This window comes from Natator depressus, chromosome 1, assembly GCF_965152275.1.
Source record: "Natator depressus isolate rNatDep1 chromosome 1, rNatDep2.hap1, whole genome shotgun sequence".
NCBI classification, from domain to species: domain Eukaryota; kingdom Metazoa; phylum Chordata; order Testudines; family Cheloniidae; genus Natator; species Natator depressus.
The window spans coordinates 229,391,936-229,418,956 of record NC_134234.1 but is presented as its reverse complement, the minus strand read 5'-3'; the positions used below and the strand labels follow the sequence as shown (position 1 = coordinate 229,418,956).

The 27,021-nt window shown below is 41.8% G+C and overlaps 1 protein-coding gene across 1 annotated transcript in view; it reads left to right on the top strand.

The window, feature by feature from the left end:
- Nucleotides 1-27,021, top strand: part of IRAG2 (inositol 1,4,5-triphosphate receptor associated 2) — a 64,802-nt gene that overhangs the window by 35,614 nt on the left and 2,167 nt on the right. The window contains exons 17-35 of the mRNA XM_074937393.1: nt 641-804; nt 2,445-2,559; nt 2,935-3,097; nt 5,334-5,395; nt 8,116-8,224; nt 9,458-9,605; nt 10,469-10,550; nt 15,188-15,234; nt 15,319-15,383; nt 15,500-15,616; nt 18,113-18,198; nt 18,874-18,946; nt 20,261-20,318; nt 20,404-20,431; nt 21,205-21,345; nt 23,165-23,299; nt 25,026-25,173; nt 26,201-26,244; nt 26,903-26,977. Of these exons, the coding sequence (XP_074793494.1) occupies nt 641-804; nt 2,445-2,559; nt 2,935-3,097; nt 5,334-5,395; nt 8,116-8,224; nt 9,458-9,605; nt 10,469-10,550; nt 15,188-15,234; nt 15,319-15,383; nt 15,500-15,616; nt 18,113-18,198; nt 18,874-18,946; nt 20,261-20,318; nt 20,404-20,431; nt 21,205-21,345; nt 23,165-23,299; nt 25,026-25,173; nt 26,201-26,244; nt 26,903-26,977 (1,860 nt within the window). The remainder of the gene's footprint in view (nt 1-640; nt 805-2,444; nt 2,560-2,934; nt 3,098-5,333; nt 5,396-8,115; nt 8,225-9,457; nt 9,606-10,468; nt 10,551-15,187; nt 15,235-15,318; nt 15,384-15,499; nt 15,617-18,112; nt 18,199-18,873; nt 18,947-20,260; nt 20,319-20,403; nt 20,432-21,204; nt 21,346-23,164; nt 23,300-25,025; nt 25,174-26,200; nt 26,245-26,902; nt 26,978-27,021) is intronic.

The window sequence follows — 27,021 nt, the reverse complement described above, 5'->3', positions numbered from 1 at the left end:
AGAGTAAGTATCTTCCACAGTTTTTAAAGAAAACAAAAACACTTGTTACCATTTTCCCCCCCACCCCCCATTTACAATAACATTTTTCATTGCAATGGGAATTTTTCATTGTGAATAGAAAAAACTTTTTCTTTTCAAAAAGAAATTGTTGGTAGTTCTTCCTGTCTCCCTCCCCCTTTCCAGGGGGAGAACTGTGTATGTTGGGGGGTGGGGGGGGAGAGCTTGTTGGGTTCTTTGAAGTCTGGACCCAATTATTTATTTCAAGTGTCTAATTTCAATGGAGGATTTTGAAGGAGATGGGTTTTTCTGCAAAAATATTTACTTCCTTTGAAAAATAGATGAAAAGCTGCTTTTCAAGCAGCTGTACTGATTATGCTATTATATACCATGTCCTTATCCGTCTTTCCCCTTCAGAAAACTGAGTGGGGTTAAACTCAATGTTGTGTGAACCCATCCTCCTTGTTTACTTACTGCTGGCAGTCTAGTGTATGGACATTTATTACGCTACTAAGGGATGGCAGATAGGGAGAGGCTGTCTCTGCTGACCAGAGACCCTGTACAGTTCTAAGTGGCATGTTAAGTAAACCTTATGCTACACTGTTATAACCACGTGGCATTTTTAACTTTTAAAAACTAATAGGACCTCAAGCAAGTGCTAGAAGAGAAGATAAATCACTGGATTAAAAAGCTCCATCTCTTAGAAGAACACAGAGAGTCCTTCGATAAAGAGTATGTTAGAATGGCAGGCAATCTGAGGAGAATAAAAACAGAGCAGCTTCACTTCAGGAAAGAGCTCTCTTCCAGGTACATCTAATTCTCTCCTCCTCCCCCCCGTGTAAATGAGACTTGGAACTCTGAACGAGACTGCTTAAAATTGAAAACCCATCGCATGCTCCTTTTGTGAGCAGATCTGTTTTAAAGGTGTTTTATCCTACATGGAGTTATCCTTTGTGTACCAAGTAAGAATGCATCATTGTAGAGACTCTTCTCAAACACCAGGCAGACCACAGACTAAACAGTTGAAAAGCTGCGTGTTCTGCAGGTGCAGCCACTAAATAAGCAGAACTGTTGGCTGTGTATGAAGTTGATGGTCTGTCAAACATGGGCTTGTCGACATCCTTACTTATTGGAAATGGTCTGCTATACCAGACTGACCCATTTCTAGCTCAGGGTGGCACACTGCCTTGATTTACTAGTAGTCGAGGAAAATTTGGACTCCAAATGGATTATTTTCTTCTAGGAGAAATGGGTAAACGTAGGCTAGGAAAGAACACTCCTATCCTCCTTATTTGTAATAGCCACGTGGGTTTAAACAGTGATGTATAAATACAGCAGCAAAGGGCACACAACTGTGAACTCACATCAGGCTTTCAGGAAAGCAGCTGTTCAAGTTTCCCACCCAGATGAGTTTGTCTAACCTGTTCCCTACACATGCACAAATCCTCTGGAAAAGAATATGCCTGGCCTGTCTATTCAGGGGTGGGTGTAAAATGTCTAGTGTAATGCAACATACATACAAGGAGAATTGGCATGTACAATGTGCCCCCTACTACGCACTCATATTTGGGTACACCACTTAATCTCTCAGGGCTTGGAGTTCATATGTTTGCGGGTGCTGAGCAAGCATAGTGTTCTCCTGGCCTGATCTATTCCTGTGTCTTTCTGAATCTCCCACCATTGGTGTAGCGCTAGTGTAGGCCAGCTGCTGGTGGAGTGCCCAGCTCGGGACGCTCTCTCTGATAAAAAGGGTGGCTGGTAATGCCACCAGTGGCGCTGTAACAGAGGGAAGACGTTCCGAACAAGGTCGGCTTAGATACAGCCCCCCTGTTCTGCAATGCGAAATAAGCCTAAGGGTCCCTGAACGGCCACTTTCTGTCACAGGGACTTGTGTGGTGCTGACATTCCATCAGTAGTTGTCACTTAAGTCTCACTGATGCACCCTTTACAGCACCAAGTGACAAATCAAAGCTGCATAACTGTAGTGATCATTAACTCTGCCTGCAGGCTCAACTTCTGCTATTTTTACAAATGCTCTTGACTTTGGATCCTCTTACCACTTTTCCCTAAAATAGCCAAATAGACAGTCTATGATACGTTTTTTAAAATACCTTTTTAAAATATTTGGTACTGGTGCAGTAAACGCGTACTCCTTTTCCACGTTGGAATTCATCTAGACAGGACTTGCATAGCAGTTGCACAGCTTTGGGTGGCTAGGAGCCTGCTGAAAACCTACACTTCTTCTGATCTGCCAGATGAGTACAAACAGCCTTGTTTACTTGGTGGGTTAATCTCTAAACCCCTTGTTTCTGTTTGGGAAGTTAAACTATATTAAAGCTTTTTAATAGCATGTGGTCCCTCTCTTAGTGACTGGGTATCACACTTTCTAGGCATCTTTTTCTGAACGGTCAGGGACAGCTTGTGTCCTGCACTCTTGCCCCCTGCAGACAACACGAGCTAGAAGCTGTCAAACAGTTGAAAGAAGAAGCTGTCAGTCAGGCAGATGTTCTCGGCTTGCAGCTCCAAGAAGCTACCAAACAGTTGGAGGACGCCAGCAAACAGGTAGGGGAGTGACTTGCTGTTCCACGCACCAAAAAGCGATGCTTTATATGCCTCTGCTAGCAAATAGGAAACTAGGCTTTGTTGGAATGAACAGCCACACCGCAAAACTGTGACTTGCAGAGGAAGTAAAAGCAGAGGAGGTGGCGTCAACAGCCTGCTGATGAAAGAGACAATTTTGCATATTTGTGGTGGCTTAAAAAAACAAAACTCAGAAATAGCTCCCATACGCAGTCCACCCAAATGTAAAAATGCAGAAGTTCAGTCGGGGCTTATCACTTCCTGAGAGAACAGATGTATTTCAGTTTCATTTGCATGAACAGTAGAGACCTTTTTTGTGCCAGCCAGGGCTGTGATCTCTTTCTATTCTGTGCTCAGGTTACGGATCGAGATGGGGTGCTTCATTCTGCCTGGGAAGAAGCCACATATTTGCGAAGTGTGTTAGAGGAAGCCATTTCTGAGCAGAGAGCCCTTCAGGCTATGAATACGGCTTTAATGAGCTCTTGCCAGACACTTCAGGAAAAAGATAAAGAGCAGAAAAGTAAGTACTCTTGTAGTATTCACTTATAGCACTGGCAAGTGTTAAGCTGCAGTCAGATAGTGGAAGAATCAAATGTAGTCACGCTAGATGGTGACCTTTGTGTTACTTCAGTCTGTGGAAGTTCAGTTTCCTTCAAGAATGCTTCAGTCGTTCCTCCTTGTGCGATGATCCAAACAGGACTTGAGCTCAGCAAGGTCCAGAGCCGTTGGCCTTTCAAAGAGAAACTTCCAACCAAAATTCCAGGGTCCCCAAGACCTGGGGTTGGTGACTCAGTAGGTGGCGCTTTTCCCTCTGAGTCAGGACTAAGTGTTAAGGAGCAGTGTAGCTGCAGATGCTGTTCTTGTGCCTAAGGAACCACCTTAGTGTTGGGAGTTTAATCCTCTTGCCCTGCTACCTCAACTTCCTATGCTGTAGATACTCTATCCAACGTTGCCCATCCTTTCTGTATGGGATTGCACTGCAGTCTTAAACTGTTTCACCTAGAGGCTGCCGCATTTTGGCAGATGTCACTTTGTGTCATTCCTTTTAAAATATAAATGAAGCTCTTTCCTAAACTTCTGAGACTTCATACATTTACCTGGTATTTGCCCCTTCTTAATAGCGATAACCCAGAAAGCTTTGATATGTAAAGTCTCTGTTCCTGTAGAATCAATGGAGCTCTGGTGGCTTGCCCCAGCTGAGGGTCTGGCTCCAGGTACATATGAGCCATGCTGCCATGGGGGAAATGTACTCTAAAGAAAAAGCTTGCGGCAGGGATACATTGTAAATGATTTACCAGTTTTGAAACCAGAACACACTCTGGGAAGATTATGCTGAGCTGAGGCAGAGACATGCTCCTAAGCACTTGGCTGAAACTGGTCCCTTAAGAATATTACGCCCTGGTATTGCAGAAACTTCCCCAAGATGGTTTTACAGATTGCAGGTATATTCCTTCGTATTCAAGTGAGCATTTTACCTGACTTAGCATGTGTGCACGCACACTGCATTTGCACATTCGCCCTTTAGTTATGACGATAGCCGCAAGGAAGAGGCGTAAAAATGGAAATTGGTGTGTTCTTTTCCTTGGTAGGCTCTGGCAGGAGTGTAACTCCTAAGAACAAAACAAACACCAAAAAAATCCCATTTTAAAAACAGAGGGGTATCTCCCCAGCCAATGTAGACGAAGCCAGTGGATCTACACTGACTTTGAAGAGTCTGTCTTAAAATTTGGGAGTCTCTTGTTGAACACGGAACTCTCTAAAGACCATTCTCAACAATGGTATGGACATAGAATTGATGCTAAAAATGGTACCACTTCACACATACTCCCTTTGTGTGGTCAATCACTTCTGCTTTCTTCCCTAAGGCCAGTTTGACACCTCTGCTCACGTGGAGTAAACTACTCCACCAGTAATTCTGCTGCTAGCAATGCTACCAATACAGTATTAAAAATCAGTGGAATTTGCTGAGGAAGGTACTACTTGGTCTGAGTAAGGGTGGCAGAACTGACCCTATGTTTAGAGTCTCTGGTACCTTAACATAACATTTAATTGCTAGAGCAGTTAGTGCTGACAGCGCTAATACCGCTACTGAGAGCTGGATCCTAACCTGTGGAAGAGGAACAAGAGGCAATTAAGCAAGTTTCCACTGCCGAAGTATTATTGCAATGATGCACAAAGCAGAATACAGTTAATTTCTGTTTGTATTGCACTAGTGTTTGGGAGTGCAGGGGGTGGGGCTATTGCACTAGGCGCTGTAGGCAGTGAACCAAAGGACTCTCCATGCTCTTAAGAACACTTTCTGGCCTCTGTGTGCAATACGGGAAACTAAAATAAAACCAACAAAATGCTATGTCATGGGGGGGGGGAAAATCTCAAATATGATCTGGAATCACAGGCCCAAACCTGGTGGCCTATGACACCGTGTTTAGAGCTGTTATTCAGAGTGCTGTTGTATTCTAAAAACAGTGACACTCTGATACAAAACACATCCCTTTCTGTATTTAAATAAGGAAAAGAAAATTAGAGCAATGCCTAGGATGTTTTCAGTATCTCCCCCACAGTGGAATATGGTCTCTCATATGCATCTGTTTTTAAAATCTTAGGAATACAGCTATTTGTACCTGCAATTTTCATGATGGTTAAAATTTAACTCCATCCATGATGGGCAAAAACAAGGTTAAAAGGAACCCTAAGAGCACCTAAAATGGTTCTTTATAATTTTAACGTTCAGTGATTATGTAAATGTCTCTTCATAGCCACTGTTAACACGCTGAGAGAGAAACTGTTTAAGGGGCAACTTTGTGGATTGCTGTGTCAGGTATGAAATCTATTATCTCACCTGGTGGTGGAGGAGAGCATTTCATGGCACAGAGGACACCAGGGTGAATGTCCATCTACAATTTGTCTGAAGTCCAATCTGAGGGCCATTTTTCTAACAACTATGCTACTTTTTTTTCCTAGTGTTTAATTTGTGTAAACGTACTGGATGAAGGGAGCTGTGCAGGCAGATCCGCATGTAGCCCTCAGATTCCCCTCCTCACGCGCCCTGGGCCAGATACTGTCCCTGCATGGTTCCACACGGAGCATGTTGTTCGGCACTCATGGTCAACAACTGGTAGTGGTCATGTGCTTAAAAGAATGTTACCTTCATATCTCCCCTGTTTAAAATCTGTGCATGTTTGACTGCCACACACTGAACAATGTGCATCTTTGCTGTTCTGAAGGCCAGTTTAAAAAACAGGAGGGAATGCAGGCAAATGGGAGCACTGACTGTGTGGCTGGTAAAAGGAAGAGGATAATAGGAAAGGGTTTATATTGCAGCAGCAACACTTCATCTTTACAATTTCCATCCAACTTAGTCTGAGGGAAATTTAATAATGTCCCTTCGTTTTGTGACAACTCTGTGGCAGCTTGGTAGCAAAGAACACCAGTGTTCCAGCAATGGCAATAGGGAAGGTAAATGCACTACTTTATATAAACAGTCGGGCAAGGACAACATTTTCTGTTTTGTGGGGAAATCCTGAGTTCAAAATCCCTTCCCTCTGTTCTGGATCTGAAAAAAACATTTCTAAATTTCATGCACCCAGTCTGACTTTCACTTAACATTTTAATAAAAAATCAAAATATTTCATTATGAAAATGTGGCAATGGAACTTTCTTTAATGTTATCAAAATGCTTCGTGTTCACTTTTTTTGTAAACAGAAATTGGTCAAAATCAATACATCCAGGAGACACTTTCAACAAATAGGCATTTTCCAATGCCAAAACATTTTCCATTCCCAACCAGCCCTATTACTATAACCTTATTTACTCAGGTATTAATAGATCAGGCTTTATTTTGACAAAGTTGTGCTCCCTCCAAAGACTTTAAAAAAGATAAATGCTTTACTTGAGGCCCCAATCCTGCAAACGCATCCACATGTGCATAAGCTTACGCACATAGGTAACTGAGTCAAGTTACAGATAATTTTGCATGAGTAAAATTAAGCTTCTGCAAAGATTAAACAGAAGCAGAATTGGTTAAATTGGGTAGTATTCTGATTGCGTAACTGTAAGAATCCCTCCAATAGAAGGATATTAATCCAACCGACAGTATGGCTTCTACAAGCAGTAATAGCATATACTTTTCTCTCCCTGTCCAGTTGCCCTAACGATCTTCCTATTACAATAGAGTTGCATAGATGGGGAGTCTAGTGACTACAGTCCACTGTCTAGCTTAAACCAAGAAATGGTAAAAGAGAAGATAGTGAGAAATTCTGACCACTCTTGTTGGTCCTATACTTTTTTTCCCTGTCACACGGGGGAGGGGAAAACATTGATTCTACCAGAACTGTGCCAAAAATTGGTAACTTTTTTTTTTAAACAGCTTTAAGAGTAGCCTTCAAGAATTTACAATGAATAAATGCTATCCTATTCTTGGCTCATCTTTTTTCTTTTTATGCCTTGCTTTATATTGTCACTCTGTAAACATTTTGTGCCTGAGAAATTTTGAAATCCAGATCTCCTTGATAGACGTCTCTCTGCAAAGTTGTTTGTTTTTTTTGAGGGGGTTGGTTTGGTTATTTTTGCAAAGTTAAACTTTTTTGGTGTGTATCTTCCATTGACTGTCCCTGCCTTCGGCTTCTGTAAAACACATGTAGCAGAAGATAATCTTCTGTTGCTTTTTTTGAAAAGTTACTGTTCTAAGACATAGGTGACCCTTCTCAGAAGGACTAGAAGCTGAAGACTCAGTGGAAACTCGGACTAGAGTTTTTGAAGCTCGAAGACATACATTCATCATTAAAATACAGACACTTCATTTGTTTCAGAACCATGTAAAAATAACACCTTTCCCCCCACATGTGGGTGAATGGCTACTGCTGGGTAAATCCTTTCCAATACTCATTATTTGATTTGTTTTCGGCAGTAAAAGGCCTCATTTGAACAACGGTTAGCGTATACAATTGAGGGGGAACTAGGACGCAGGTGGTACTCCTCCTCTCTTCCACCCCCCCCACCCCATGGGGACTGGGTCTGTTGGTGGGAGGGGAAGGGGAACTGCAGAGGAGAGCCTGTAGGAGCCATTGGAGATGCTGCCAAAGCAGACACACTCAGTCTTCACTGGACTTTCTCTGCCCTTTGACTGGTTTGTTTTTTGCTCTCACCCTCTTTTCAGCTCAGCTTCATTCCATGCCTGCCCCTCTCACCCTCTTTCTGCCCTATTCTGCCCCGCTCACCTCCTCCTTCAGTGTCCCCTTCCTTTTACTTCACTTTCTAATTAGCTTATCCCTGCTGAACTAAACCCACTACTGGAAAAAAATGATGGCACTAATATGTCTGCCACTGTCGCATTGTCCATGCTGCTTGTGTATTGTACCCCTTCTCCCACCCCATGTGGGGCTTGTCAATTAGACTGTAAGCTCTTCAGGGTGGGGATTGCTTAGCATTCTGTCTCTACAGTGCCTAGCACAATGGGAACATTCTTGGCTGGTCTTAGATGCTACTGTAAGTAACCTGATGAATAATAACCTGCCATAAACTTTCCCTTCTCCAATTAGCACCTTTGCTCCTTCAAAAGATTTGGGGGCCAAGAAGCAGGTCGGAGCACTGGACTTCCCCAGGCACCCTCTTTGAGATACTCATGCTGGTATTCTACACCTCTGCTAGGTAAGATCTGCTGGCTACTCTTTTATGGTTTTTTGCCTTCTTTTGTATCCTGATCTTTTGAAGCGCAGAAGTAGTTGGGGGATGACCTAAAACTGTCTAATGTAACATGGTGCTAAATCTAAAATAGCAAAGGATGAACAACAATGGAAATTGTTCTAATCTTTTATCAAGCACAGATATTCTTTGCCATAAGTCTCTGTTGCCTGCACCTCAGTATAAATCTGTCCTGACTCACTATGGTGAAAATTTGCTATTGGCTTTAATTGGTATAAACGATGCCCATGAATTATCTGAGATGCATTTGCCTGGCTGTATCTAAAGACTAGCTGAATTCATGAGCCATCTCACAAACAACTGGAAATGGCAACTGAAGAGTTTTTTTTTCTTGTGCAAAACAAATGGCTGTACCATCAGTCTCCAGCACTAATGATGAGGCGGTTTAGCTTATGTTGTTTATGACAGACATCAAAAACTGAGCTTTTAACATCCCAATTTTGCCTGCTTCATTTATCCCAAGCTTTAGCTTGTATCAGAGAGTCCAGGCCATGTCATGGCATAGATGTGGGTCAGTAAGCTTCCATCTAGCCAATCAGTCACCACCTTCCCATAATGCCACTGTATGCTGACTCTGCAGAGATGTCGTTTTATGCAGTATCTGCAATTCCTCCCTTTCCCTACTGGTCCCTGTTGTATGGGAGCCCAGGGTTGCTCTAACCAAGGTTTTATTTCCACTGCAATGTACAATGTTACTTTCTACAGTAAGTGCTGTTGCTTTGCCTCCCACACATTACCATCCTCCCATCTCCCCGTGACACCACTGCTTCAGTTCAAAATGCCATATATAGTTGTCAAATCTGAAAGTTTTGTGTGAGGTAGAGACTAGCTGCTAGCGTTGCAGTGTGGCAAATGGTCACCACTGCTGAAATGCGAGTGTGTCAATGATCACTGGCCAACCCTGGACTGTTGGTCATGCTCCCCTTAAAAATGGACTCTGCTTATTTATGTCCATCCACCTGTAGTCTGCTTATACTTCTCTACTGCTCCCTGAACCTTTACTAATAACCTATGAAAGTAGCAAACGAATGAAACAGGGCAAATTTATAGTCAGGTTTATTGTGTCTGAGGGCGTGGATATATCTGTTGATAGGAAAGGACCAAATCTACCCAGCTGTCTGACTAGTAACTTTTTATGTTGACACCCTTCTCATTATTTCATGTCTGTATCTTTAACAGATGCTCTGGCCTTGGAAATCCTACAGCTGAATCCAAGAGTGTGCACAAGCTGTGATCTCACATGTGCAGAAACCAGAGCTCGCTCTATATTTGAAAGAGAGGATCTGAAAAATGGGTCTACTTTGGACGTGACACTGGAGGCACACAGGTAAGAGGGCAAAGCCATGTTTGGGCTGGGGTCGGGGGGAAAGGGGGACTGGACAAGTAGCGTTACCACAGACTCTTGAAGGGAACTGAAGATGGCCGCTCTCTAGCTGTTTTAGTATAGTTTCTGCTATCGTTAAGAATCTGGTCTTGTTTAATACTACAGCGTCACTGCAAGAGAATGAGATGCTATATTCTGAATTAGTGAGCAAATAATGCTATCACTGGCTATCATGGTATCTGTATGTCCCTTATCACTGTAGAACCAGAGTGCCTCACGTTCATTAATAAAGGTTATTCTTACAATGCCCCTGTGAGCCATGGAGGTGGTATTCCCATTCTACAGGTGGGGGAAACAGACGCAGGATAGACTAAGGGCTGAGCTTGAACTGAAAATCAGGGTCTGGAGCTCCCAGGCTAATGTGCTATCCATGAGACCACCCTTCCGAACTGTGCCTAGAAAGTGATGACGTTCAGGTTCATCAAAGCACCAGAGCGTTTGTAGCCGTTGCGGTATAACATTTTTCCCCCTCTGAAGGCTATCTCTGATTTCTCCCTTTTTGGACACCGATTTTTAAAAGAAGTGGTTGGGCTCTTGCTGAGGAAGCAGAACTTTGCATTGCAAACAGGTGACTGCAAGTCTCGGCAACTCCTGTGACTCCTCTGTTACTCTCTATCTGTCAGTGTCCTTTTTCATTAGATTTGTTTTGTTTAATGATGTGTCTGCCGTGGTTGGGGATTGGCCGCAATCTCCACAAAGATACCGTGGTGAACTTCAACTCTTGTTTCTGTGTAATTAATATTAATGTAAGGAAAACATCCAAATGTGATCTTGTTGCAATATGCAAATAAAATTTGTGCTGCCAGGTGGGAGATACGCTCTGTTGGTAACCAGACTGACGCAGATTTTGTTGCCTCCCCTACTACAATGGACTCCCTATTTGCTGAGGTTAGTACTGTCTTTAATTTCAGCAGTCTTGCCTTTTGAATTTGGTAGCCATTTACTAGCAATAATGCACTGACTTTAAAATAGAAATGAGGGGCCAGATTTTTCAATTTGGGTAAATCAGCATTGCTCCGTTGGTAAGTCAGGGGACTTCTGCTGAATTCCCTTTCTTTATGCAGGCTATTGGGAGACCGTCTCAGTTGGTATATCTCTTTTAACAACTGCGATTGGAATAAAACATTCCAGAAATGTACTTGACCTGTGATGTTTGAATCCAGATCAAAGTTTAGGAGTATTTAAATCCCATACTCTAGCTCAGAGTCCTCTTTATTCCATGTACAAATCTTAAAACTCATGTTCATTTTTCAGTAACAAGGGACTCCTCTCTTGGTAAAGCATGAATGATATCCATTCCCAACAATATGGCGGGCGGAGGGAGACCAAAAAAAAACACACACAAACCCAGCAGGCATCTTTACATTTTAATAATCCCATTTGATTGTCTTTTTGTATACTTCCTTCTGCGAAAACTGCTAAGTTATGACTATGATCGTCCAAAAATTCATCTTTGCTTAAGAAAAACAAGGTGATTGATACTTTACCCAATATAGTGCAGTTCAGCTTTGCATCTAGATTTCAGTGGGATAGTGTGTCTGCCTACTCAGCACTGAAGGCTGAGGAAAAAGGCCAAATAAATGGTCCTCGGTCCCACAGAAAGTGACAGGTTACAACAGGCTGATAAACACTTGAGTAAACCCTTGGTTTTCCCCTTGATTGCTGGTTGCCAATGTTACTTTCTGTTCTAGTCAGCACCATACACTTTCTAATTGTGATGTTAATTGGAAATGTGCTGTGTCAATGGGATCAGGATTTCAAACCCCGGACTTGAGCGAGATTTGCATCTGGCCTGTCCGACTAACACAATGCCACTTTCATTTGATGCAGCGGTAGGAAAAAAAAAAGTGCAACCTAATCTAGACTAATAGCGAAATAGTAACTTCAGACCTGCCCACTGTGGGGTGGCCCAGCCATCTGCAATAGTCCTTACCCACTCTTGGTGGAGAAAATGACACAGCTACTCAGTGACTCCTACCCCGTTAGTGCGATCTTGGGGTTGAGCTATGTTGGTTGAGTGGTGTGGGGGCTAGGTGAGGAAGCCCTTGCTTGCACTGCTACTGCCCATATTGTGCTGCTGCTTTGGCTGGCTGGAGGGCTTTGTTCCACACAGCTGTCAACACAGCACTTGTGACCAGCACAGTTGTGTACATTTAAAGCAACATAACACACTCCATATTTGTATAGTTCTGTAATTGCAGTTTATACCCAAAATTACACTTTTTAGCTCTGGGCAGGGTTCCTCTGCATTTCTGTTGGAATCCCTTTGTGAAGCAGTCATAATCCTTCTTTCTTCCCTGGGACAAGATTCCAAGTCTGAACCGAAGGAAAGGCAAATGGGCGGTATCCCATATCTGGTCTAAAAATTATGACGCAGGACAAAATTTGAATGTCCATGTTTAATAGGAAGAGTGTCTCTGTAGCATTTTATCAGACTGGGGTTACCTGCAGGTGTGTTGATTATAGTGAGTCCTTCAGAATGTAAGTAACTCCATGCTTATATTACTGTGTGTGTGTGTGTGTGTTGTCAAAGCATAGACAGAGTAGGGATTTGAGGCTGCTTTAAATCTCTAGCTCTTGTGTGAGTCAAACGAATCTTTCTATGCTGGGGGCTTAGAACTGAACACTAGCTTTCCAGCGCATCACCAAAGAAATGTATATTGGTTCATTTGGGAGTCTGTAAACTTTTATGCAAGGAGTACTTCACCAGAAGACTGCTACAACACAGACTGGAGGACAGTGAAACAGCAAACCCTCTCAAATATTTCCTTACAAGAAGTAGGCCTAGAGGATAGAGGGATATCTATATTATAAGGAGATCATGCATTTGTCACACTTGTAAACAGAGCTGGTTTGGGCTCTATTGCAAATCCTTTCCTTGCTTCGCTAGAATGACTGACTGATATATTGCATACAGCAGGTGGTAACTGTATCATGATTTTGTTAAACCTATTAAAGGCAGGTACCTCTGGCCTACACTGATAGGTGTGATAGTAAAGCCACATTGTGGGCTTTTTTTGAAATCCTTCCTTTGTGATCCAAAAGTTTCAACCATTCTTAATACTTTAAAGTCTAGGAAAAGAACTAAGTGTGGATGAAAAGTATAGAACGGTTTTCAGTTTTCCTTTGGTTTGTAACAAAGTCACTGAAAGCTTGAATTTATTCCTGCATTATACCTGGGGGTGTCTCTTGCTTTGGTCAGTCCCTCTTGATTTTGAGGTAGTACTAATTATAAACCCCCTTGAATCTTTTTGTTTCCGTTCCAGTATACTGCCCCTAGAGCAAAATAAAACACTGTAGCTTCCTTAAGCCCAAGAGAGAATTCAAATAAGAATATAAATAGCAGAGATTTGCATGAGGAAACATCCAGCTGACCAAGCTGAACTCTATTCACTGATCCTTACACTAATGTTGGGGGTGGGGGGAAGAAAGGAAACTGACTAAGATACACACTACTGCTGTCTGGTGGGGCTTTAAAAAAAAATTACTCAGTTTTTGGTTGCCCAACTAAAAACATTTTGAAAGGGGTCTCACTTTTTTCGGAAACAGCTGAGCTTGCATCCTCTAAAAAACAGGGCCAAGGTTGGGGACCTAAGCATCAAGAGGTCCATAATCACTTGTCCCTTCAGAACATTATTGGCTGTATGGCAAGTTTCTATGGTAAAAGCTTACGGAGGCTTTTTCTGTAGAAAGAAAGTTCATAAATAAAGATATTTTTCTCACTTCACTTCTAGATCCCTACATCTAGATCTTTCTGAACATGCTCAATTTTGTAACGTCAAATTTGAGAAGGTTACCAATACTGCACATCTCTCTGAGAAACTCCATCCTATCTCTGTGCTTTGATTACTTTCCTTCCTACCCTCTTCCCCCCCCCCCATTTGTGTTTTTAAATATCTGCTCAGGTTCTTAGTCAGCATGTCCTCCATGGGGGAGCTCATTAAACTTCTCCTTGACCTTCATTTAATGTTCATTATTTCTATGCTATAGTAACAGGATTTTTCTATATTGTACGGGGGTGGAATTTTCCCCTTGAATAAGTGGGCTGGTCTCTCATTCACTTCAAGGGGAGTTAAATTTTTCCCTCAGAAATCTATGTTCCAAATATCTTTTGTACACTATAGATCCTCTTAATATCTAGCTCTTTGCTGGTACAGGATGGTAAAGGAACACAAAAGCTATTTATTTAGCTATTCTCCAAGATACTTACAATTTTAATTGTAAGAGCTTCTGTCCCCCCCACACACACCGAGCTAACCACTCTGTACAAGACAGCCTGTTGTATATGTACTATTCTAAAATGAGTCTGGTGGAAAGCATAATGTTAACCAGAGTGACATGGAAATACAATACAATAGCATTACTAGTCTTTGTCACATGCACATTAAAGCAAATCCTCTCCCTAGACACACTGAGAGGAGTGGCCACAAAAGCCATGCAAACCTCCTAAAATTCCAAATTAACTACTGACAACTGGGATTCAAAACCAAAATCTTAGAACTAAACTACAGTAACTCCAAGTGTGTTTGCTTTGTGGTGGTGGTCCAAGGAATTGACAATAAAATGTAAAATACACACTGGATTCAAAGTTAAAGCTTTTTAAAAGGCAGTTTGTGTATCAACAAAGTGCTACAGATTTGGGGCCAGATTTCAGTTACTCAGGTGCAACAAATTGAATGGAGAAAAGAATTTGGCCCTTAATGGTGAAAGAAAATTATGACCATTAAGCTAGTATGAAAAAACCAGTGCCTTTCTGCCATAAGATCTGGTGGGTGTGGTACAATGTTGCTATCAGTAGGAATCAAACACGGAGACGTGAATGTAAATGTTCATCTCTTAAACAGGACAGAATTTAACCCAAGCAAAATGCTTTATGCGCATTGTCTCTTAGAAGCAACACTGATGCAGCTTCAGAGCTTTGTCTAGTGTTGTTTTCTGAATCTCTGGAAGGGAGTATGTCCCAATATCCTCTTGGCGAGCCATGCAGCACGGCTTTGAAAGTGGTGGGGGGAACAAATGTCAGGAAAAGCCAAGTGGCTTTGTTAAATTGTCACTTCTCTCTTTAAGACTTGCCTCACAGTCTCTGCCCAGTTTAAAGTGGGGGAGGAAATCTAGCGGAGTGACATTTCTTTGAAACAACACACTTTTTGGTTTTAAAGCGTGACGCTCTTTGGCGTAAAGGTCAGGAGTACAGCTTTTTGGAACGAAAATATAGATGTGAACAGATTTCCCCCCCCCCAAATTACTACTTCTACAAAACCCATAATTATCCCCCCCCCCCACCCCGGTATTAAACCATACCCTATACCTCTAGAGATGGCTGAAAAAAGTGGGCAGGGGATGCGGGTCAGCTTTTTTAAATAACCCGCTCTCTACTGAAACGAGCCTATTTCAACCAGATCTAGCTACATCTAAAGGAATTGTTTAAGGCTGGGACCTGACCAGTATTATACACTTGCTTTACACACGAAGTGATGTCCTATTACAAGTATCCGCGCTAAAACCCTAACATTCCTTCTGTTAAGGAGAGTGATGCTTTGCCTTTAACATCGGATACGCCAGTCTTGCCCAGGTCAGTCTCTCTGGATACATTTAATTCTTAAATTAACCAGACCGATCAGATCATGAATGTCTGAGTGTTTTCCTGTCTTGGCAGTGACCATTCAACACCTTCCCGAGAAGGAGCTATCGCATCTTCTTTGGAGAGCGCGAAAGCAACTGGTAAGTTCTTAAAGTGGAAGCACAGTGAATTTTGTCTGAGGTCTGAATAACATGCCCTTGAGCATATGCAGCTTCTTACCAGTAATGGCTCTGCCTTCTATTGCTTCCTATTCTAGAATTGCTCACCATGGAGACACAATTTTCTGAGGCTTCATGGGCAAAAGATGAAGACACATCAACCTGTATAGCAATGAAGAAAAATAAAGAGAAGGATCTGAATGATAATGTACCAGGTATTGTAGCTGCTCTGAAGATTAATCATGTGATAGGGAAACTGCTTGCTTCCAACATATCTTTTTGAAGTGAGGAAGTTGAGTAAGAGAGCTTTGCACAAATTTTAAGGCTACATTATGTTCAGAATAATAACTTTTTGGTCTGCAACTGCTTCCAGATTTCACTGGGACTCTGCACAAGTATAGGGCTTTGCCTTGGCAGGAGCCATTGCAGGATTAGGGTTTAAGACCCTGCAAAAAGGGGCATGCAGAATGAGTTGGTAAAGCTGATTCCTCTCTTGCCAGGGCTGGCAATCGGGCACCTCTCATAAGCATTACATTTAATTCAGCTCTTCTGAAAATATAAACAAATGAAGAAAATTCTAAAGTACTGTGCCAGTTGATCCGTTGAAGGGAAATGAGGAAACCTCAGTCGAGCTATGTCAAACCTGAGCGGCCCAAAACATTGTGGGGAGGTGGGGGTGGAGAGAGAGTGAGGGAAGAGTTCAGACACTTCCCCCCCCAATGCACTTTTTTTCAAAATCTTTAATCATTTGACCAGCTCTGTTAAAACATATGGAAGTAGAAAAGTGTGAGCTCACATTAAGATGTCAAGCAACACTAGTCTCATCTCTGTTTCTGAATGTATTTCCTTCCCTTAGTAAAACAAATGGCCCTACTTTTCTCCTTGAGTGCACACAAGCCTAAATTAAAGAAAATCATACATATACAGAGTATAAAAGCTGACTTAGAGTGCACTGCACAGAATAGCAGAGAACACTTTGTTTTAAATATCGATTTGGAACGCACTTCCAGAATATGCTAATTTAGTAATAAACCCCAGAGATGTCCTTCTTTTTCTGAACATTCATCTTCCTTTGGGCTGGGTTCTGAAGTGTCTAATTTTAGACCCCAGATTTAAGGTATTTGTTTCTTCACTAGTAATCTTCCTTTCTAATTTACTTTCATAAACTTTTTCTTGGAAAACCAGACCAGCCTGGCTTCAGAAAGTAGCATTGCTGGAGATATTTCACTTGGCTCATCAATGACTTGCTGGGTGGAAGCACACAATCTTAAGCACAGAGCCAGCATGGGGTAGGATGGCAGAGCTCTGCCCATGGCTTAGATCCTACAAGTGCTAGTTTGAAATCTCAATATCCAGTTGTCCTGTATCTTCCAAGTTGTGCTAAACTGTCAGCACTCCACTTCTATCTAAGACATCACTATACTTGTACAGAATGTCTTTCTAATACAAATAGAGGCAGGAGGTTATTGGTGGATCTCTACTGTTGCTTTCAGTAGTGCCAACCATAACGTCTATTGCTTTTTGAAAGAATAAGGTAGGCTTTGTAGGGCTGACTTTTTTTTGTTTGTTTACTAGTGTTAATTCAGTGTAAAGTCTGTAAAAGAGAAAATTCTAGAAGCTAAGTTCTCGATCACACTATTGACCGTGTTGCACATCCTGTTTCTTTGGTTTGTACTAATATAGACTCGTGTTTTGTTAATTTTTTTAAAAAGATTCTTTGTAGCCAGAGTTGCCATTGCAGGAGAAGTGAACTCTTGGAATTACCTAACCTTCTGAGTGCTTGGCTGTGCAAACTTAACATTGCATTAGGTCTAGCTTCCTGTATGCTGCTTCTTTTGAATGTTTAAAAATTCAGCAGCCTCTCCAGTGGAGCATATAACCTCCTAAAAACCAGAGGTGATCGGTTGTGGCACTTAAAATGATGTGTGCTTCTTAGACTGGAGTTGAGCGGTTTGTTACTCTTTGATCTGGAGCTCACAACCCTTTGGAGTTTAATAATCTGCTCTAGTTGTTGAACTTCTGCATTCTTGCAGCTGAATAACTACCTGTACTGTGTACCACAGCTCACTTTAGACACCAAAGCGTCTACTGCACATTATTCTAGCTTTTCAAATAAAGACCTAGCGCAGGGAGCAGAACATGGAGGTACATTCAAGCATCTAAGTGATGGTAACTGAATTACATCTGTTGTACTCGCTCCCACACACTCCATAATGCTAAGCAGAGCACCACTTCCAAACCTCCTTTAGCCTCTTCATGTGAGATCAGAAATATTTCTTATAACTCTAAGCTGACTTTTTTATTTTATTTTTTTTAATTTAACTTCCCTCCTGTCCCCCGAAAATTCAAATAGTCAAAGCATAGAAAACTTCAGCCCAAAGCAATTGTTTTGGAAAATTGAATATATAGAAACTGTCTTGCAAACTTGCAGCAGCTGCAACCAGCATGACTGATCAATATAAAGCTGTACTCCTTTGTCTTGTGATGCTTTGAGTCAATAAATGTGCCATAGCATTGCTGTCTCCGCTTTCTACAGCACTCTGTGCTGCTGGCTTTCAAAGGCCTCTTTCTTTTTTGCATTTTCTTCTGGTAATTACTATGGAGGGTTTTATGAGAGCACTGGTGGTTTCTGCTTTAGAAATCTAGTTAATAGGTAACATTTGTTCATCTTTGAAATCTTTACATCCACTTTCTGGAATATCTCTCTTCAGGTACTGATCTAACGACTAAAAGTGAATTTTGCCCTAGCATGGAAAATCACAAAACGACACCTGAAAAAGAACTAAAGCTAGATCTGGTAAGAGCTCGACTAGACTGCTAAAGTTTTAGGAATGCTGACATGTGCAACCCATTGCCTTTAGCTGTAAGAGAAGGCCAGGGAATGCTGAAGTGACAGATTGCTTGGTATGTCTGAAAAATCCCACACTAGGAAAACCTTCTAAGGATGAAAGGGGTAAACACTGCTGTGGATTGGACTCCCCTCCCAGAGACTGCACTACCAGTTCCTTGGCTAGTGTCAATTGGATGCCAAAGGAGCTATGCTGATTTACACGAGCTGAGGATCTGGTCCAGTGATTCCCCTCATGGGTTCAGGCCAAATGGGATAGGCTTGGTGGTGGGTTGTGGTGTGTTTTTTTTTTTTTTTCCCCTGCCTGTCTTGGGCTACTTTAAATTCTCTCTATCTCATATTTCAGCATAGTAATCTGACTGCTTAAGTTCTAGATAGTGTCACTTGATGAGTTGTTTGCAAGGTAACTTGAGCCTTCTCTGAGGAAGACCCAACTGATTTAGGGAGTGGAAGCCTTCCAACCCATTCAAGATCTAGTTTCCATACGTGGTGGTAGCAGCAGTATAAAGTACCTGATTAGTTCACACAAACCCACTGTAGGACTAGAGTACCTCCATCATAGCTGATCTTATTGTCAAGTATTTGTGGCAAGTTTGTATAATTACTCTCTCAAACCATTTTTAGGATACAGATGGGGAATGGGAAGCTATTAAAGAGCAGAGTGAACAAGTGTCTGCTACAGTTTCTGGTAGAAAAGGTAAATGGTCCTCGTTGAAATTCACATCACTTAACACATTACAGCGCATGCTTGGTTAGTGTCCAGTAAAACACATTGGTCTTAAACCTCAGAATACTTGAATATTCTTATTCCTAATTTCTTTGTGTTTGCTGTACAACCGAACTATTGCTTGTACTTGGAACAGACTATCTTAATGCTTAACTATGATGGGAAAACTCTTAAATGTGCATATAATGCAACATAAAACCCTCTCTGACAAGGACACACTTTCTCATACTGAAAGCAAACGTTGTCTGTAGTTTTCAACGGGGTGTAAAGAGCTGATGAACCACTGAGCAGATCACGGGAATGATGGTCAATTCTGATACCATGGTGACAGAAATGTTCCAGGTTCCTACCACGGGGTATAAGCAGTTGCCAACACACAGACCTAGTATTATTGTTCATGTAAACAGCTGACCGCTACAGAAGAATCTTTTACCTTGTATGATGTGCTTATTCTAGTCTGGCTTTGGAGAGGGAAGCAGCTTTGTCAATTTTATGTTGTGTAAACATTAAAGTGTTTGTCATTAGGTATTAAAATGGAGAGGAACAAAATGCTATCCTACAAAGACATGCTCTTCATCCACCTCCTACCAGCACTGGTCTAATCCAGCTGTATTTTCCCTTGGACACTCTTTAGGGGTGTCCAAACAGGCCAAGCTTTTACTACACCCAATGATATCCTAATGCAAACTATGATACTTGCATCCCCTACTCCAACAGGGATATAAAGCAACTTCTTTCAACCCCATCAAAGGTTTGGGCAGTGTAAGAATCTGAAAGCTGGGTGTCAGTTTCTACTGAATCCAAGCTGGCTTTCCCTTTTTAGAAGTGCCTCACCTTTAGCCTTGGCTGTCCCTGCCCATGTGCTGATCCTTATTGAACTGTTAATAGTGAGTTTGGGGTGGCTTCTCTAATGCTTATCTTGAAGTTGTGGGGAGGAGGTTGTAGTGGGGACCAAAACCGAAGATCCAACTACTGCAAATTCAGATCTGGATCTGGACTTCTGTGGTTAAAGCCACAAACTAATCAAACAAGGACTGACTCTTTTTGGGGTCTTGGCCATTGAAAGGTAACACTAATGAGCTGCCTTGCTGACTTTTAACCTAGTTCTAATGCACGCTGCTGCTGCTGCTACTACCAGACAATAGTTCAACCCAAGGAGTCTTAATCAAGTTTTTCCCTCTTGTGACTGAACTTGTTAAGTCTTTCATAAACTCCTCTTTTTAAGGGGAGTTTATTCCTCAACCTAACAACTAAAATTTTGTGTGTTGTCTCTTTAATTATCAGGGAATTCTTCTCCCACTATGACTGGCCTTAACATGACCAAAACCAAACAAAATGACAAGTATGTATCTCATGTAATCTGATGCCCATTTGCGTTTACTTCGCACTATGCTCTTCTTATGTGGTTATTCGTTTTCCTCCCACAGTGTTTCTCCTAATGAGAAGGAGATGGAGGTGAGTCTTGACTACTTGTATCCTGAAATATTTCAGCCAGTAGAATTCTTTCTAATGGTCCTTTCTTTCTGAAATTCAGGTAAATCATTTTTCAGTGTTCTGAGAGGTTTTAAAATTGACTTTCTGCCTCCCCTTCAAGTAATGAAATCCTTGATTTAGGTAAAATCCATGCCAGGGGTGTTACTGGACTTCCATGTCCAATTAAAGCCCGCTGTGTGCCGGCAGTGAAGGGAGATCCTTTCAGAGGATGAAGCTGAAATCTGTTTATCAAAAGATACTCACAAGCCGTGCAGGAAAAGGGGGGAGAAGAGGAAGGCTATAAAAATGATGACTCTCTTGTCATTATATAAACTTTTGGGTTTGAATTTTCTCCACTGGTGTCGTTTTGTGGGGGAATGAGAGTTCTGGCCTAGACACAAGCTTCAGCCCAACAGAATGTGCTAACAGTACTGTTCATGTTGCCAGGCAGAATTGTTTAATGTTGCCTTTCCCAACAGGATGAACTGATGGGGATGTGTAGAGCGAGAGAGTAGCTATTCTGTTGGTAAACTAATTGCCTATCACTAGATATGGGTAGAGTTGAAAATGTTGGGGAAGTTTCAGAACTGGTGATGTTGGGGAAGGTTCAGAACTGGTGATGTCTCCTACAACTCCTCCTCCTGCCATTCGTGGAATCATTAGCACTAGCTATTGATTCTCTCAGATAACTCTTACTTCTGTGTTGCCTGATCTATTCAGTACTATGTCATGATTTTTTTCCCCCCCTATGACAGGCAGAGTTTCTCAGATTGTCTCTGGGCTTTAAATGTGACTTGTTCACCTTGGATAAGCGAGTGAGGCTTGAAGAAAGGTCCCGAGATTTGGCTGAAGAAAACTTGAAAAAGGAGATCATGAATGGGCTGAAGCTGCTGGAGGTTAGCAATGGATGAGATTGGAAGGAGGGAGGGAGGGAGCGAGCAAGTGGCCTGACAGTACATTTTAATCCATAGAAATATGGGGCTGGAAGGAACCTAAATAGGTCTTCGAGTCCAGCTGGCTGTGCAGAGGTAGGACCAGGTATACCTAGACCGATCCTGACAGGTGTCTGTATAACCTGTTCTTAAAAACCTGCAGTGATGGGGATTCCACCACCTCTCTTGGAAGCCTGTTCCGTGCTTACCTATCCTTGTAGTTACAAGGTTTTTTTTCCTAATAGCTAACCTAAATATTCCTAGCTGCAGATTAAGCCCATTACTACTTGTCATTCCCTGAGAGGACATGGCGAACAATTGATCAGTTGTCTTCATAACAGCCCTTAAGCCTTCAAATATATTATCAGGTTCTTTCTCTCATCCCTTCCTCCACCCACCCCAAGACTAAATATGTCCAGTCTTTGAATGTTTCCTAATAGGTCAGGTTTTTCTTAAACTTTTTAATCATTTTTGTTGCTCTCCTCTGGACTCTTCAGTCTGTCCCCATCTTTCCTAAATTGTGGTGCCTGGAAATGAACACAATACACCTGTTGAGGCCTCACCAGTGCCAAGTAGAGTGGGGCAATTACCTCCCTTGTCTTACATGAACACCCCAGTTAACAGCCTAGAATATTTGCCTTTTTTGCAACTGCATCACACTGACTCCTATTCAATTTCTAATCCACTATAACATCCAGCTCCTTTTCAGCATTATTACTGCTTAGCCAGTTATTCTCCATTTTGGCTTTGTGCATTTGACTTTTCCTTCCCAAGGGTACTACTTTACACTTTTCTCTATGAAATCAATATGAAATTCAGGACCAATTCTCCTATTTGTCAAGGTAATTCTGAATTCTAATCCTGTTCTCCAAAGTACTTGCAAACCCTCCCAGCTTGGTGTCAGCCACAAACTTTCTAAGCACGTTCTCCTCTCCGTTATCCAAGTAACTAATGAAAATATTTTACATCCTCCTAGTGTGACTGCAAACCACTGATAACTACTCCTTTGAGTACAGTCTTTCAACCACTTGCACACCCAGCTTATAGTAACTTCATTTAGGCTATGGCTACATTAGAGAGCTTTCCTCGGTACTGATGCTGAGAGAGCTCTCCCGTCGGCTTAATTAATCCACCCCCAACGAGTGATGGTAGCAGCTGTCCTGCCGATGTAGCGCTGTCCACCCTGGCACTTAGGTCAGTGTAACTTATGTCATTTGGGGGTGGCTTACTCTCACCGCTGCGCGACCCAAGTTATACCGATATAAGTGGTAGTGTGTACACAGCCTTACTTAATGTAAAGTTTTTGCTGGATTTTATTTTTGGATTTGATCATATAAATAGAGTCAAATATGGCTCTGTTTAGCACTGAGGTTTTTTGGTCCCTTTTTTTTTTTTTTTTAAATGTGTATATTACAGACACTGAAGAGTGTTTTTTAGAAAGCAACAAATGGGACATTCTTCTGTTCCGAGTGCTCTTGTAGTGAGCTAATAAAACCATAAGGTGAATGTCAAGCTTACAGTTGTTAGCTGGTGTAAATCAGCGTAACTCCTTTGCTTTTTCCAGCGGTGCTGAATTTAGTTACACCAACTGATTATCTGGCCCTAACATATTTGATCATGCAAACAGGTACGCCCAAGCAGAATCCCATTTAGGTGTGATTGCTTCCTTTGCAGAGTAACATTCACTCCACAAGCCGCTAGACTGGCATCTCACTTATTAGCGCTGTTACATTTCCCTCTTCTTTCCTCCCCACTTCTCCCTCTCCGCCCATGAACTTCTCAGTCTCTAGCACCTTTGTGTGATGAAGATAACCAAGCACAGGAGATCGTTAAGAAGCTGCAGGAAAGCTTGCAGTTCCTTAGCCAGTATGCTGCCAGACTTGCTAGTAGAGCAGAGATGTTGGGAGCCATTAATCAGGTAATCGGATTCAATTACTACTTTATGTAAAGTAAGGAAGCTTTCTTTAGTCTAAAGATCTCTCTAACAGATTCCACTCAGTATTTGTAATTGAACTTGTATTTTATACAGTACACAATTTACTGGAACAATATTATTAAAAAGCATGTTATGTTGGTGATCTGCATGCTCATTTGTATCGCGGTCACATCTAGGAGTCCTATTCACGGACCAGGATCCTACTGTGGTAGGTGCTGTGCAAGTAAAACAAAAGCAGTCCCTATCCCCAAAAGCCTACAATTTAAGTATAAGACAAGATAGATGGAAGTACAAGGAAAAGGTGAGATAGGCAATGGTCTCAGCACACCAGTGGCCTATCCATTGTCAAGTTTTTATAGGCATCATGGAAAAGGGGAGGTTTTAAGAAGGATAAAAATGTGTTTTGCAGATGTTTACAGGAAGCATCTCCCAAGCATGAGGGGCAGTATGGGGGAAAGCATGAAGGTGCCTGAAAACTTAACAAGTGGGGGATGGAGATATTGGGGTTCCCCCTCAAGACCGCTTCCAAAACTCCAGTATTCGTCACTTAGCTTTGCTGTATGCCAAACAAAAGGAACCTATGTGGAGTTGATCAAACTAAAGCATCAGGGATGGGTATAGGTATAGGGTACGCACACCCAAAGTTACACACACTTTCTCCTGGTATACATTTCTACCAACACTATAACACATGCATTCCTAACTATACATTGTATCATATGCTTTGGGATTGGCTTGGTTACGCTTCAGGAACCAATCCTTGTACCTATCCATACTGTGTGCATGCATGAGCTACTTTTTACCTCATCTTCCATTCCAGGCTTATCTTGTCCATTGTAAATGGTATCAGGGTGTTTTCCCATTATCTCAGCTAGTACAGATATTCCATCTCTAGTCTACTGATCCATTTAACTCCCAATCATACCCACTAAGAAATGAGGCAAGTTACTTATCATAGAAATATGGGACTGGAAGGGAGCTCGACAGGTCATCTAGTCTAGTCCCCTGCACCAAGGCAGGAATAATTAGTATCAAAACCAGAGGTTCTCAAACTATTGTACTATTTACACAGCTAGCCTCTGAGTGTGACTCCCCCCCCCCCCCCCCAAGTAAATTAAAAACACTTTTTAAAATATATTTAACACCATTATAAATGCTGGAGGCAAAGCAGGGTCTGGGGTAGAGGCTGACAGCTCGCAACCCCTCATGTAATAATACTCGTGACCCCTGACCCCCAGTTTGAGAACCCCTGCTCTAAATCATCCCTGACAGATGTTACTTATGTCTTGGCCAACATGAGACTGGCATCATGGGCAATCAGAGGCAGAAGTCAACATCTCAATAGTGAATGAGAGATGATAGGTCATGAAGGGCCTCGAAACTGAAGACCGGCAGCTTGTGTATGACAGAGAAAGGGGGAGCAAGTGGAGGGATTCAGAGGGGTGATGTGGTCTGCTAGGAAAATGATCTTTGCAGCATCTTTGCATTCATCTTTGAACGAATGAGTGGGGCAAGATTGAGAAAAAGGAAGCTGCTGTGATCAAGATGTGAGGTGAGTTGAGACCCCGGACAAGAGTGTGTGTTTGTTGTGTGGATGGATATGAAAGGCCATAAGTTAGAATGATTATGTGGGTGGTTTTACTCCAAGCATAATTCAATGTCCTGAAGAGCTGACGTCTTTCACCAAGTATTGCATTTACTTTGCTAGGAGAGCCGTGTCAGTAAGGCAGTAGAAGTGATGATTCAACATGTGGAAAACTTGAAACGCATGTATACAAAAGAGCATGCAGAACTTGAGGAGTTGAAACAGGTCTTGCTACAAAATGAAAGATGCTTTAATTCCTTTGGGGATCAAGGTAATTGTTAAACCTAAGCATATTTTCATTTCTCTTCTAAGTAATTGCCATCAGTTGAGCCCTTTAGCTTGTATTTATAAAGCTGCTTGATTTCCTTGGATGGGAGGTGCTATAGAAATACTTTCTCTCCTGTACAGTTATGATACCAAACTGTAATGTGTAGCAGCAGAAAAACTTATTGATAGTCCTCACTTAGATGATTATTGGAAACATTTAAGGGCAACTATAACTTCAGACTTTTAAGCAGATCCTCCTGAATCTCTGAAAACATCTCTCATTTCACTCATGGAGTAGCAGGCCTCTTTGGAAGGTGCAATACAGGCTGGTGAACTCAACTCTTATATGCAGTAAATTACAAATTGGATGTTCATTTTAATGTACATCTGATCAATCTTCAGTGGCCTGAGTTCAGAAGCTCCAAGCTTTTGAGACTCCAATGGGAGTTGGAGGTGTTCAGCGCTCTGAAAATCAGAGCACATTTCTTTAAATTTAAAAGATCCTAGTCTTACGTGCACAGCACACAAATCCTTGCAGAAGCTCTTTAGCCAAGAAGGAAGGAGTAAAAATTGGCCCGGAGAAGTACTCCATCCTGTAAAAACAGATTTAACTTGCTAAAGGTAAAGTAGATCTGCTGGGCTCATTAACAAGGTCTAGTTAAGAAGTGACCCCTCCTGCACAGGGCATGCAGTAATGTGCAATGTTAACTAGCTTAGGTAGTTTGAGCTAATGGTTACAAGTCTCTAGCTGTATCCAGTATTTACTTGTTCGTTGGCCATTTTAAAATCTCTTTTTAGAGAGACCAGTGGGTGAGAGATCCACTCACCCACCTTGTAGCCATGTTTGGCCCAGGATATTAGAGACACAACAACACTGATTTGTTTTTGACACTTGCTGCTTGGGTTTTTCCCCCCCGAGATGCTTAGCTGCTATAAACTGAAATAGGACCTGCAGATGGTCAGACCATCAGGCTCTCTTCCACAATGGCAATCTTTAAAAATCTGCTTACAATACCATTTCCTCTTTACAGATGAATCTACAAATAAAAAGCTTCCAAGTTCTCTCAACTTCAAGGTACCAGTACCACTGAAATTTATAAAAGTAAATGGAATGCTGTGTGCTCTTCAGAGCTGCCTTGTACATGTACTCCACTGGGGCTTAACATCCACATGAAAGCTGTATCTATTAGGCTCTCTGTAACTCCCTAAACTCACAAAAGCAAACTAACTTGATTAGATACGCTAACATTTCAATGGAAAAACTTAAAATTTCAATGTGCTGCTTGTAAGTGGGTCCATAATCTCTCCTGGTTTTGAGGCCCGTCCCTCTTGAGTTCAAGAACTATTGCTCTCATGGGGTCCTCAACAATGAAGCCCTCAAAAGAGTGGTCTTTAACATACTGAGCCAAGAGGTATCTAAAAGCAAGTTGGCAATACGATCTATATTTTGCGCTCCAGTAGGTTAACTTAAGACCTCTTTAAATTTCAGAATTTGCAGTAGCAGATATCCATGCATGTTTCTAATCTGGAAAATAACCCGCATATTAATATGTAAAATTATTTAAAAAAGTATACTTCAAGTACTACCCAGTAATAACCCCAGATGTATCTTTTTAGTGTTTATACTAACTAAACATCAACTTTTATAAATCTACGCCTCCAATTAACATGCTTAAAACTAGTGGTTAATCTAACCAATGCATAATAGTTGTTAATAGCTCTTCTTTGTGTAGCCATCATCCCTGCGAAGAGTCAGTATTGCAGCATTGCCCAGGAATATTGGAAACACTGGTAGTGGTTTGCCACTGGTAAGTAAGGGTTGTCAAAGGGTGACTGTTTTCATTCTCAAACT